We start from the raw sequence: 13,755 nt of genomic DNA, 5'->3' as shown, positions 1-13,755 counted from the left end.
AGATTCTGTTTGCTTTTTTGTAACTTATTTTTGTCTACTCAGTAAAAATTACATTTGTGCATAAAACCGTAACTGTTATGTTTGTAAGGGGAAAAGTGAGGCTGGTTCTTGCTTTTGTTACTGAACAAGGGATTTGCTGCTTGGGGTTCTGTATTAAAAATCAAGAGGTGATCGTTGCAAGGTAGTTTTATTTACTTGCACTCTCCCAGAAGAAAGACTTAACTATTGCTTATATACACTATTTGGTCAAGTACACTGCTGATTCCGTTCTTGCAGTTGGCTACACTTACCTATTCTAGTTCCTGTCAAGCCCATCCTGTTTACAGCTGGTATGTAAAACACTGTGCTACATTTTAACACTTAGCAAGAATAACATTTAGTAAGAATGACCCAGACGTGAGACCCTTGTCCTATCTAACAATTTTATCTTAGTACACTTTTCTTTCTGATTTCACTTTTTTGTTGGAACCCTTTTTGATTTATTAATTCAGAAATATTTATGAGTCTCTCCTAGGTGCCATGCATGAGACTAAGTATATAGACTAAGACTAAAGCATGGTGTCTGGCATTTAGAAAAATCTGAATTGTTAACGGGAAAACGAATGGAAAACCAAATGACTTCTACAAAGAGTGCTGTAGCGGAGCAAAGCTGTAGGGCACACTGGGCAACAGTGGAGGAAGGAGCCGAGAAGGCTGTTTTCTCACACTGATCTCCCCTTCTAGGCTGTACATTATTTTTCCAGTATCAGGTTGTGAGTTGAACTTAAAAAATTTTTTTTAAGTCTAGAGCCCTTCTTGTACAAGTTACAGCATTAGTAAAAACTAAAAAAAAAAAAAAAAAGGTGTTTTAAGTCTGGAGTCCTTTGTGTACATGTTACACCATTAATAAACACGTAATTTTTAGGGAAAAGTTGTTTCCGCCCGGTTTCGAACCGGGGACCTTTCGCGTGTTAGGCGAACGTGATAACCACTACACTACGGAAACCTACATGCTACTTTGTCCTCAGAGTAGCCTAGATATAGGTATTGTAATGTGTAGTTCATTTATTCTTAAAGCTAAGAAAAACTAATGTCACTTTTAACAGAAAGACAGAAAAGGGATAATAACCATATGTCCAATTGAACAGTACTGTTATTTCAAAAATTGAAATTTGCGTGCACTTTTTAAAAAGCCGCCCCCGCAGCACCCGCTAGTTGCCCTTCTTTGGGGTACCCTTTCTTCTATGGGAAAGAATTGTTTATTAGGTCTCTCTCCCCAGTGTCGCGTTGCTGAGTTTCCCCGCTTCGCTGGCCTGGAAGGACGCGCCCTCACCCATCCCAGAGTTTCCGCTCCCCCAGCGGCGCGCCGCACCAAACCCCAAGGCTGGGATTTAACAAGGAGAAAGCGACTCTTCTAAACCCCTAGTGGAGGGATGGATACATAGCTTTTGAATTTCCTCCCCTGTTTCTGTAGACCAGGGCCTCTAATTTGCATACTTAATTTAAAATCCTCTAGGGATGGGCCGAGAGTCTAGGGTGTGCAAAATTAAGGCCAGGCAGGGAAAATCAAACACCAAGATGCACTTTTTGGCATGCAAGGTACTTAAATGTTTCTAAGTCTGAGCTTCATATGACTAAAGAAATATCACATACTGCAAAGAGGCAGACACACCCTTAAGCCTAAAAAATCCAGAATTTTTCAGAATAAGAATTTAGCTTCCATATTATCCTGGGAGGTAACCTGATGAGATTGCCCAAATAAATAAATAGTAAGATTCTACTAAAAGTTTTTAAAACCCACTTTACTTTTCTTCTCTTTAATTTTTCCTTTTTACTCAATCTCTCCACTCATCTCCCCCACTCATCCATCCACCTCCTGACTGCTGTCAGCTTGCTCTCAACCTATGATTCTGTCTCTATTTTGCTTGTTAGTTCATTTTGTTCATTAGATTCCATATATCAGTAAAATCATGTTAAAATCCACTTTAAATTTTTATTTATTGAATTTAGAGAGGGGAAGGGAGAAGCAGGTTTGGTGTTCTACTTATTTATGCACTTATTAATTTTTGTGTGTACCCTGACCAGGGATCCAACCCACAACCTTGGAGTATTGGTTGGACGTTCTAACCAACTGAGAGCTACCCAGTCAGGGCTTGTTAAAACCCACTTGAAATCCTAGCATTTTCTTCCCCACTCTTTTTACAGAAGTTGACTGGGTTTCAAAAACAGGGACCATGCCCTCCCTGCTGGGACAGTTTTCTCTTCAAATCTCTCTCCACCTCTTTCCAGTTTCAACAACGTATTCTAGTTTTCCCCAGGCCCCTGGACGGACACTTATTAACTGGAATTCAATGACTTTTGGAAATAAAATTGTTTCTATAGCTCATCCTGGTATTAGGGAAAGCCACCTGCGAAGGGTTAGATTGTATCTTGGGGGGAGAAAATCAGGTTTTCCCGATAATGGTATTCCGAGATTCCAGGGGTTAGAGAGAGAAGCCACGGGGAGAGCAGTCGTTTGGAGCACACTGTGCCTCCGAAGAGTCTATGGGCCCGTGGATGTCCCTGTTCCCAGCCAGTGCGGGCCTCAGGCACTGTGGGGTCTTTGTGACGCAACGTCCCAGGCTCTCGGCTCCCACGCATCATTGGAACCTGGAAAGGCCGGCAGGGGCTGCGCCCCGCACTTTCTGACCTCCTCGGGCGGGCAGCAGCCAGGCCAGTGGGAGCCGCCAGACGACCAGAGGCGTCGGCGGCGTCAGCAGCATGAGCAACGCCCAGCCACCGGTGGTAATCGACAACGGCTCGGATGTGATCAAGGCGGGCTTGGCTGGGTCCCGGGAGCCCCAGTTCATCTACCCTAACATTATCGGACGTGTCAAAGGCCACGGCTTGGCGGCCGAGGGCGCGCGGGAGCTGTTCGTGGGTGATGAAGCGCAGGACCGGAGAACCTCGCTGTCCATCAGGTACCGCCTTTTCTGGCGGGCAGGACCCGCGGAGAGGGGAAGGAGGGAGAGCCCAGACCAGATAAGGTGCGCAAGGGTGAGAGAAAAGGTAAGGAAGCCCGAGAGTTTCAGCCAGCCAGCGTTACTGCAAATGCACGGGCCACAAATCTCCGAAGATACCAAGCATCTAATGAGTGAATATTACTTGCTCTCTGGATCTATACAAATGTACTCAGAGTATAACGTTATCATTCATTAAATACAAGTTCACTTAATTCATGGTACATTTGTCATTTGGGTTATTTTCTTAGATTAATTGATAGTAAAACTACTATTATGTGAAGACCCCTAACTCTCCAACATTTTTAAGTCACAAAGAGTTTTCCAAAGATGGTGTAGGGAATGGAAAGCAACAGAAATTGTAAAGGAAAAGAGTTGTTCTACTGTTCTACTTTTGCTGATAGTTACCTTCTCTGAGAAACTGTGGCAGTTATTGCCTATAAAGGGATACTGGTGATAAATAGGGGGATTAACTCAGGTTTAAAGGGTAGAAACTGCCATTTATGCTATTGTTTTTTCTACAGCTACCCAGTGGAACGTGGTCTCATTACTTCCTGGGGGGACATGGAGATCACATGGAAACATATCTATGACCATAACCTGAAGCTAAAGCCCTGTGATGGCCCAGTTTTGATTACTGAGCCAGCACTGAACCCACTGGCCAACCGACAACAAATCACTGAAGTGTTTTTTGAGCATTTGGGGGTTCCTGCCTTCTATATGTCCATCCAGGGGGTGCTGGCTCTCTTTGCTGCTGGCTTCACAACTGGATTTGTGATGAATTCAGGTGCTGGGGTTACTCAGTGTGTGCCTATTTTTGAAGGTTACTGTCTGCCTCATGGTGTCAACCAGCTACATCTTGCTGGCCTTGACCTCACCAACTACCTCATGATGCTGCTGAAGGACCATGGCATCATGCTGCTTAGTGCTGCAGACAGAAAGATCGTCGCAGACATTAAGGAAACCTCTTGCTATGTGGCAATGAACTATGAAGAGGAAATGGCCAAGAAACCTGGTAGTATAGAGAAAGTTTACCAATTACCTGATGGGAAGATGATCAAGCTCTATGACCAGCTTTTCAAATGTCCAGAGGCCCTCTTCTCTCCATCTCTCATGAACCTTGAGACTCCTGGTATTGATAAGATGTGCTTCAGCAGTATAATGAAATGTGATATGGATCTGAGGAATTCCTTTTTCTCCAACATTATCCTTGCTGGGGGATCAACCTTGTTCCCTGGTTTAGACAAGCGGCTAATTAAAGATATTGCAAATGTGGCACCTGCTAATACCCCTGTGCAGGTTATAGCTCCCCGAGAAAGGAAAATATTGGTATGGATGGGGGGCTCTATTCTTGCATCCCTGTCTGCCTTCCAGGACATGTGGATCACTGCTGCAGAATTTAAAGAAGTTGGTCCCAACATAGTACACCAGAGATGCTTCTGAAGACAGATCAAATAAATACTTACAAGAAAATGTTTTGAGTGTGTGGGACAGAAAACTTTGGATATTATGTTTCCAGGAGAACAAAATATTTCCATTATTGGTATGTCCATGTCTCTGTTGCATTTCTATAATGGGGGAAAATAATGATGAAATAGTCAGACAACAGATGTTTATCGAGTAGAACCAAATTAAATGCAAGAGGAAACTATTCTTGACTTTGGAGATCTTACCTTTTCCTTGGAAAGAGAACAACTTGTGGTGCAACACGTTATGTGCCAAATGAGTGATATAGATTTAATTTGATGAAGTTTAAGGAAAGAAGGTTGCTTGCTATAATGAAAGATTTCATAGCAGAGGTATGCCATCATGGATGGGGTGGCATTAGGACGGGTAGGGGGAGAGGGAAAGAGGGTCGATATCCAGAAAAGTAAAATGGAAATGAGCAAGGGGCTAGAGATAAAAATGAACTAAGCATGCATATTCAAGGCATGTTCAGTAGAATGGTTTTGTTAAAATGAAGCTCATATGGAGCAGAATAAGAGCAACACTAGAAAGGTAAATTAAGGCCAGAGACCGGAAGACTTTGTGTTAAATGTTGTATAAGCAAAGGGGAACAATTAAAGATTTAAAAGCAGAAGACATAAGGGAATTAAGACAAATGGGGCAATAATTTGGAGGATAAATTATACTGGGAAGGCCCTGGAGATTTGATGATCAGTTAAAAAGTAGAAATAAAGTAAAGCCTTGTACTCAAGATTATAGGCAATAGGAAATAAAAAGAAGAAATTAAGAAAAACATACAAGTCTTGGTACCTAATTAGATAAGTGTGAAGGGGAAAGGAAGGTCTGAAATGATCTGTATAGCAGAAAGAATGATGGCAGTATTGACATAACTAAAAGTATTTAGTATATGTTCGATGCAAATCAGGAGTCAGATCCTGTCCCAAGGAAGCCAGCAGTCTATTATGAGAAATATCCACACCTTAATTATAATAATACAAGGGAGAAAGTGATTTGGCGTCCTAAGAGAAGTATAAAATTGCTCTGGGGTTTCATAGGAGGGAAAATACCTTGAGAGCTCAAGGAAGACTTTCTTGTAGACTTGGCTTTGGGGCTGGGCTTGAAGGAGAGTTGGTATTTAAACCTAATGGAGAACCCTTCCCTCAGAAGTCAGGGGCAGCATATGTTGGTTTGGGTCCAGGCCCTGCCACCTACCAGCTGTGCGACTTAAATTGTTTAAACACCTTGAAGATCAAGTTCCTCATCCATAAAGTGGGTTTGCTAATCCCAATCTGTCTCACAGAATCATGGTGAGGTTCAAATGAGATAATGTCCCTAAAGGAAATTTTTGCTCAGAGATTTAGATAATTTATAGGTCCAGTTCAGATGCTACTTTCTCCCTGGAATCTAAATTGATTATGTCTATCCTCCAGCCCATTATATCACATTTCCGTTCATTGACCATTTTATTTATGCAGTCTTATTGTTTGGTTTGCTTATCTATCTTCCTTACTAGATATGTTGTTAGAAGACAGGGATTGAGAATTTTCCCTTTTCATCGCTGTCCCCTTTCCTCCTTCTATGGTGGACTCCAAGTAGTTGTGCAGATATAGAAATTGACCAGGAGTACATTCCTGGCAAAGGGCACATTAGGACAAAGACGCCAATGTATAAAAAGCATAGCCATGCGAGGGTGTAGAGAAAATGGGACTCTATTACACTGCTGGTGGGAATGCAGACTGGTGCAGCCACTATGGAAAACAATATGGTGTTACCTCAAAAAATTAAAAATTGAACTGCCATTTGACCCAGTGATCCTACTTCTAGGAATATACCCTAAGAAGCCTGAAACACCAATCAGTAAGAATATGTGTACCCCCATGTTCATAGCAGCACTATTTACAATAGCTAAGATCTGGAAACAGCCCAAGTGTCCATCAGTAGACGAATGGATAAAAAAGCAGTGGTACATATACACAATGGAGTACTATGTAGCTGTAAAAAAGAAAGATCTCTTATCCTTTGAGACAACATGGAGGGACCTTGGAAAGTATTATCCTAAGTGAAACAACCCAAGCAGAAAAAGACAAATACCACATGATCTCACTTATTTGTGGAATATAATAAACATAACAGTCTGCGGAATAGGGTAGACTCAGAGACGTGGAAGTAGGGTACAGACTGACAACCCTCAGAAGAGGAGGTGGTGGGGGGAGGGAAGAGATAAGCCACAGAACTTATATGCATGTACGCATAACCAATGGACATGGACAACAAAGCCGGGGATGGGGTGGGGGGGGGGGTTCGGGAGGTGTCAATGGGGTAAAAAAGGAGAAACATCTGTAACAAAAAAAAAAAGCATAGCCATGTACAAGTAGCAGTTGCTCAGTTTGACTGAGTCAAGCATTTGTGAAGAAGTACATTTCAATTGTTGGCATGTGTCTCCCATTTTAGTGACTATAAGCAAGACTAGATCAGATAAGGTGTAGAAACTGAGGGCAGTTCGAACAACTAACACTGCACTCAATAAATTCACAAGCACTGAAGAGAGAGAGATCGAAATTGCTCACTTTAGAATTCTTAAAGTGCTTTTTTCAAACTAAAGGAAATAGGGCTAATCATATGTTTATCTAATTTAAACTTCACCATCCCAGAAAGACAAGTATTTCCATTTTATAAATTAAGAAACTGAGATCTGAACAGGTTAAAAGATTTAAGTTTAAAGTGATCCCAAAGCAGCTTGCCATGTTAGACAGGTACCAAGTCCTTAACCCTAGTGTCTTAGGTAGTTAACCCAACAGCCAGTCTGGAATATTCTGTAGACTCCAGGTCATAAATGATCCTTGTCCCATAATCTAGGAATAGGGAATAAAATGTGAAAACTCCGTTTATATATTCCCTACCTTTACAATCATTTGGCACTGACCCCCCTAACATTTAACTTTTCTCTGATTTAAGCACCGGTAGCAATTCCACAGAGTTCACCCAACTGAACACGAGTAAACAACAATTAAGATTAGCCAGTACTAACTAACTAACTAACTAACTAACTAACTAACTAAGCCAGTTACTCATAAAACATCATTATACTGGTCATTATAACCGCCCCCCCCATGCTATTTATGGTGGATTGTTCCTTTTTAAAAACCTAATCACGATACATTAAAGCAAAATCAATGCTTGAAAACCCTTCCTAACAAAAAGTAGGTTCAGTCTTTACTGTGAAGCTTAAGAATGAAGTAGTTATACTGAATATAACCCATCCTCTGCTCAAGATGTTGTAGAGAATTCATTCAAAGAAGGGGTCAGAGCAGGAAGTCGGAGGCAACCCACGGAACCCAGCCTAGAGTCTGACCTGGTCAGTGCTGCCTGGGAATCTAAATTCTCTACATGTGACCATCAGAGTTGAAAGTCACTGTTCTCTTCTCTCCCGCCTTCAAGATTTTCTGTGAACTCTGGTTTTATTAAGGTAGTCGAGTGCACCGCGCCTGGTCCACAGCGGATGGAAAACGGCACTCTGATGCACACATTAATTTTCACTTTTAAAGTAAATCTGAAGAAAAGATCCAAGTCTTTCCCTTAAATGAACGTGAGGATCTGCGGCCACTAACTTCACAACCGGAAATAGAACTTCGAAGGGGGGGGGGGTGTTGCGAGGCCGGATCTCGCGAGAGCTGTGCCGGATGGGCCTCGGCCAATGGCGCAGGCGCAGGCCGCTCCTTTAAAAGGAGAGGCGGCCCGGCGCATTGCGGGCTGAGGCGGGTGGGCCCGGGTCGGGTGACGGCCGGATTTTATCTAACCCTAATTGAGTAGGGCGTAGGCGCGGTGCTTTTGTCCTCTGCGCGCTGTTTTTCTCGCTGGTTTTCAGCGAGCGGAAAAGCCTCGGCCTACCGCCGTCCACCATCCAGTTTAGACAGAAAAAAAAAAAAAATGCCAGCGTCTGGCTCTCTCACCCGTCCCGGGAGCCTGCGGTGCTCGCCCGCCCAGCCCCCGCACCCGCCCGGAGGCCGCGGTCGGCCTGGGGCTTCTCCGGAGGTGCCCATTGCCGCCGCGAAGAGTTGGGCTCTGTCAGCCGCGGGTTTCTTGGGGGCCAAGGGCGAGGCTCTAGACGCAGGGAGAGCAATGGAGCGGGTCCTCGCGCGGTGCACTTCCCTGAGCTGTGGGACTTGCATCCGGGACCGGGCTCAGACACATGCAGCCTGTGGGGGGCTGCGGGGGGCGGCGGGAGGAGCGGCGCGGTCTGCTTTCCCACTGCGAGGGAGGCGGGATTGCGCGTCTCCCTCCGCCGGCAGTCGTGGGCCTGGGGCTTCCAGGCCTGCAGGTTGGACCTGGGTGGTTGCAAAGGCCCGAAGGACACGTGGAGGCACCTCCAAAAATTGGCCCAAATGAAGGGGCAGTGAGCTGAGTAGCCGGCCGGCCAGCCGGTCCTGTGAGGTGCTTTTTGTTCTAACCCTACTACTCTGGTTTGTTCCTCTTTATCACTGTAGCACAATGCAGTGCCTGCTTGGGGATTTTGTTGAGGTTTTTTGCTTCCTCGACCAGTCCCTCAATTGGGTGTGGAAGTGCAGTGATTTTTTTTTTAGGGGGTGAGATTATTAAGCATTTCATACGTATTTAGAAGAGCCAATATGTTCGTTCTCAAAACAATGAAAACTGTTCCTTAATGGTCGTTGCTTTTCATCTTTGTTTCTGCCTTTGAATGCAAAATATTAACTGGCGTCAGACAGAAAAAAAAGTTGACAAGGAAATTTATGCCCCAAAGAATGTGTGGTTTTCTTTCAGAAAAGAAAATAAGCTGATGGCCCACTAGTTTAAAGGCAACAACCCCCAGGCGATTCTGACCACTCATCCCCAAAACTTCACTCTAGGCTTATGTGTGGATTCATCCCAAGTCAGTGTATTGACCCCCTTAAAGCAGCTATTCTGGGGGCAGTTGCTGAGAGATAGTAGCCAGTGGCCTGTATTATTAAGACAAGTTACCCAGCCTGAATCCTGACCTGATGGTCCAAAGAGTCAGTCAGGAGGATCATGTAAGTGAACTTGCAAATGTAAAGTCTGTAGTATCCCAGCCTATTAACTAAAATATGTTCCTGAGTGTTGTCTAATACAGTTCTTAGCTTTATACAGTTAATTTTGAGAAAACTAGAATGCCCTGTGGCTGGTAATGTTCTCTGAGAAGGAAAAATAATTTTCCCCAGTCAGCATGGTTTTTGTGGAAAGAGCTCAGGATAGGTAACTAAATGAAGATCTAGTTCTGATTTTCTAGATTCTTGAAAGTAACTCAGCTAGCTTCACTAAGCTTTCTTTTTCTCAGAAGATGATCTTTTTAAGATCTCTTGAAGACTGCTGGGATTCCCTAAACCACAAATGAATAGATGTATTTTGTTTCTGCTCCATCTAGTGGTACTTTTCCTTCTTCACATTTACAAAGTTAGTGGTGATGTCCGGCCTGAGGCAAAAGATGGCCATCTACTGAGAATACTTGCCTTTTTCTCATTTAAAAAGAGAAAATGCTAGCCCTGGCCGGTTTGGCTAAGCGGTTAGAGCTTCTGCCCGTGGACCAGACAGTCCTGGATTCAGTTTCTGCTGGGAGCGCTTACCTCGGTGGCAGTTTGTCCCCAGCCCTGGTTGGGGTTGTGTGGATGGCAGCCAGTCCATGTGTCTCTCTCACATTGATGTTTTTCTCTCTCTTCCTCCTGCTCTCTCTGAAGATAAATGCAAAAGTGTCCTCAGGTGAGGATAACTACAACAAAAAAACTCATTTAACAAAATTCAAAAATGAGTCCACAGCTGTTGTCTATTTCTTATATTTGAAATCCTCCCTCTGTCTTGTAAACATTACATGGGAAAATTCTTAGTGTTACAAACATTTAATATATTTTTTATTTTGTCAAAATGATTCTCTTAGTTACATAGTTTTGGAGTAAGAAAGGGTTATCAATGTTACCTAATGAGATAATTTACATGACAACCTTTGCAGATAGTAAATATGGCAAATGTGACTTCTTATGGCTACAAGAATTAAATTCCTCTGGTCGATGAAGACATTGATGCTTAGAGGGGTTTAAATTACTTGCCTAAGTTAATTATTTTCAGAATTGGGACTGGCAGCAAGGCCTCCCAAGTTCAAGTCCAGTGTTTTATTTACTATGTGGCACCTCAATACTACTTTGGTTTGCCTGGGAAAGATGACTAACATTAACTCTACCATCACTTTCTGGTTTAAAATAACAACTTTAATGGTTATCTGCCTGTAATTTTGTGCTGGAAAGTCCAATGTGTGTTTCACTACTTTACAAGGACAGTTGATCCTTGTTACCTGTGGTAGTTGTGTTCTATAAAGTCACCATTAACACAGACTTAGTGAACATCAAACCATTTTTCCTAGGGGAAATACAGAATGAGGTTCCTCTGAGCCTCTGATCACAACATGTTCATCAATTGATCAATTCATAATCTTGTTTTATTTGTGTTTCTGTTTAAAGACACTTTAAAAAATATATATGTAATTGATTCATTAACAATGAACTCGTATCCAAAAACACTATAACTCATGCCTGCCTGTACAAAGCTAATCTCATGTATTCTCTCTGTAAGGCTTATCAGGCTTTTTTTTTGGTTAATCTTTACCCGAGGATATTTTTTTCCATTGATTTTTTTTTTTTAATTAGAGTGAATGGAAGAGAGGGATGGTAGGGGGGCAGAGAGAGGGAGAGAGAAACATCGATGTGAGAGAGACACATTGAGTGGTTGCTTCACACATCCTGAGTGGGGTGGGGATCAAATCTGCAACCCAGGTATGTGCCCTTGATCAGGAGTCTAACTTGAGATCCTTTGGTGTTTGGGCTGACACTCTAACCATTGAGCAACACTGGCCAGGGCAAGGTATATCAACCTTCTTGCACTTAGGAGCACCAGAGAGTACTTCAACACTACATTGGGGGGCAATTTTAAACAGCAAAATCAGCCTTGGCCAGTTTGGCTCAGCGGTTAGAGCGTCGGCCTGCGGTCCAGAGAGACTCTGGTTCGGTTCCTGCTAAGGACACGTACCTCGGTTGCAGTTTGTCCCCGGCCCTGGTTGGATCGTGTGGGTAGCAACCACTCGATGTGTCTCTCTCACATCGCCTCTCTCTCTCTCTCCCTCCCACTCTATCTGAACAAAAAATGGAAAAATGTCCTTGGTTGAGGATTAAAAAAATAAATAAATCCTAAAAAAAAATAAATAAATAAACAGCAAAATCAGTAACAAAAAGCACACACACATACACACACAAAGTGTTACTAAATAAACCACAAAAAAGGCACCTGTTTACAATGTAGGTAGAGTGTCACCTTGTTTGACCTTAGCTGGGAACTTTTGTATTAGGTGACTCAAATTTTTCGCTGCTCTGCACATGCCCATGAATGACTGTAAAAACACTGCAGATACTGATTTTGAGGTTACAAATTTTACTGAGTAAATGAATTCACAAATATGGAATCCATGAATACTGAGCATCTACTGTACTACAAGTCTATATGACATCACCAGAAAGAGTCTATAGGTGTTCATGTGGTTCCTGAAGTCCTTGGGGCTTCTTTCATGCCTTTTATATTACTTCAACAAGTGATTTACAAAGGGGTGTAATGTGAGAAAGTATATGAAGTTCGAATTTAACAATATTTGGCCCTGGTTAGTGTAGCCAAGTGGTTAGAGCATGAGCCTGCACATCAAAGGGTCAAGTGTTCAAGTCTGGTCAGGACACATACTTGGCTTGCAGGTTCAACCTCCCACCCTATTGGGGTCGTGTGGGAGGCAACCAATCGATGTGTCTTTCTCACATTGATGTTTCTCTCACTCCTCCTCTCCCTCCCTCCCGCTCGCTTGAAAAAAAAAATCAATGAAAAATTATCCTCAGGTGAGGATTTGAAAAAGAAAAGAATAATATTTGTCCCATTTATTTTCCTTTACTCATTTTGAATTTCAAATAATAGAGATGTGAGAATTTTATGCTTATGAAGGAAGCAGTGGCTTTAAAAATGACAAATGTAGGTCTTGTTTTGTCTTTAGAATGAGAGGCTTCCATTCTAAAGTGCTAGGTTGGCTATGGTTCCTGACTCTGAATATGACACGAGTTTAATTCAGCTTGTCCTGGTTCTGCAGTTAAAAAATTCCTGATTAGCCTGGCTCAAGACTTAAGAGACAGATGGCACAGGCATACCTATATGGCCACATGCATCCCCACTCACACAAAGTGTAGAGGAGAAGGGGTTTTAAACTGAGATGGGATTGAAATGACAAAAGGTAATCGTCATTCTTCCCCCATTTATTCTTTTAGGGTAATAAATAATGTGTGATGGAAGTAAAACAGCAAAACTACCCATGACGGGCCAGAGTTTGTAAATTTAAATGTCTGCAATGGACGTGAAAGAAAGGAGTGAATCATGCCCAGAATACAGAACTAGAGACTGTGGAGATGGTGGGGAGAATGACTGTCCATTTAAAGGGGGAAAGAGTCTTGTGGGAATTAAGACCCAAAATTGCCAATACTTCATTGGAGGACAAAAAAATTTAGATTTTTAACAAACACTGATTTTTACTATTTTTTCAATTAGTAATAATTATGACTCTCATAAACCTCATTGGCTATGATACTGCCACTGTACAAAGCTAAACATTGATTTTTAAATGTTGGTAGCTAATTTGAAATAAAATTTAAATATTGTGTGGGTGTATGACAAAGAATTTGGCTGGCCTTTGTTCCTGAGTCCTGGGAAGTAGCCTCTACTCCCTTGGAATTTCCCAAGTGGTAGGAATGCCTTTCATATTCATGGTGGGCCCCTCAGACTATACCTAATAGTTTATGAGATGACTCACAATGAGGCTGGTCACGCCACAAAGACCAAACATAGAATTATCAGTTTGACCTCCTGGGAGGTTGAAGGGGGCCTGAGAATGAGTTGAGTGATTCAACCAATCATGCCAATGTAGTGAAGCCCCAATACAAACTGTGGACATACTGAAGCTTAGATGAGCTTCCCTGGTTGGCGATACTCTGTATTGTCACATATCAATTCATTGGGAGGGTAGTGTTTTCCCTGAGGACACAGGAGAGAACAATGGAAGCTTCACATTTGAGACCATCTCAGAGCTGACCCTATGCTCACTCTGGCTGGTTCTGATTTGAATCCTTTTTGCTATAATATAACCGTAATTGTCAGTATTACACTTTCCAAATTTCTGTGAGTCATTCTAGCAAATTATCAAACCTGAGGGGTTAGTGGGAACCTCTGAATTTGTATCCAGCTGGTCAGAAGCAAAGGTAGCCTTGGGACCCCTGAACTTGTGACTAGT

At 42.6% G+C, this 13,755-nt stretch overlaps 1 protein-coding gene, 1 non-coding gene and 1 pseudogene across 2 annotated transcripts; 1 reads left to right on the top strand and 2 right to left on the bottom strand.

The window, feature by feature from the left end:
- Positions 1-912: 912 nt before the first annotated feature.
- On the bottom strand, positions 913-985 carry TRNAV-AAC. The gene has a single exon. It is a non-coding gene; the product is annotated as a tRNA-Val (tRNA).
- A 1,754-nt stretch (positions 986-2,739) lies between these two features.
- On the top strand, positions 2,740-4,421 carry ACTRT3 (actin related protein T3). Its single transcript, XM_036243901.1, has 2 exons — positions 2,740-2,939; positions 3,503-4,421. Exons 1-2 carry the CDS (start codon positions 2,740-2,742, stop codon positions 4,419-4,421), a joined length of 1,119 nt encoding a protein of 372 aa, XP_036099794.1.
- Positions 4,422-12,950: 8,529 nt separating this feature from the next.
- On the bottom strand, positions 12,951-13,073 carry LOC118618059 (annotated as a pseudogene).
- Positions 13,074-13,755: the final 682 nt, after the last annotated feature.

The sequence above is a fragment of the Molossus molossus genome, unplaced genomic scaffold, assembly GCF_014108415.1.
Source record: "Molossus molossus isolate mMolMol1 unplaced genomic scaffold, mMolMol1.p scaffold_m16_p_5, whole genome shotgun sequence".
Lineage (NCBI taxonomy): Eukaryota > Metazoa > Chordata > Mammalia > Chiroptera > Molossidae > Molossus > Molossus molossus.
Note: the sequence above shows the minus strand (reverse complement) of the source record. Positions and strands in the feature narration are given on the sequence as shown.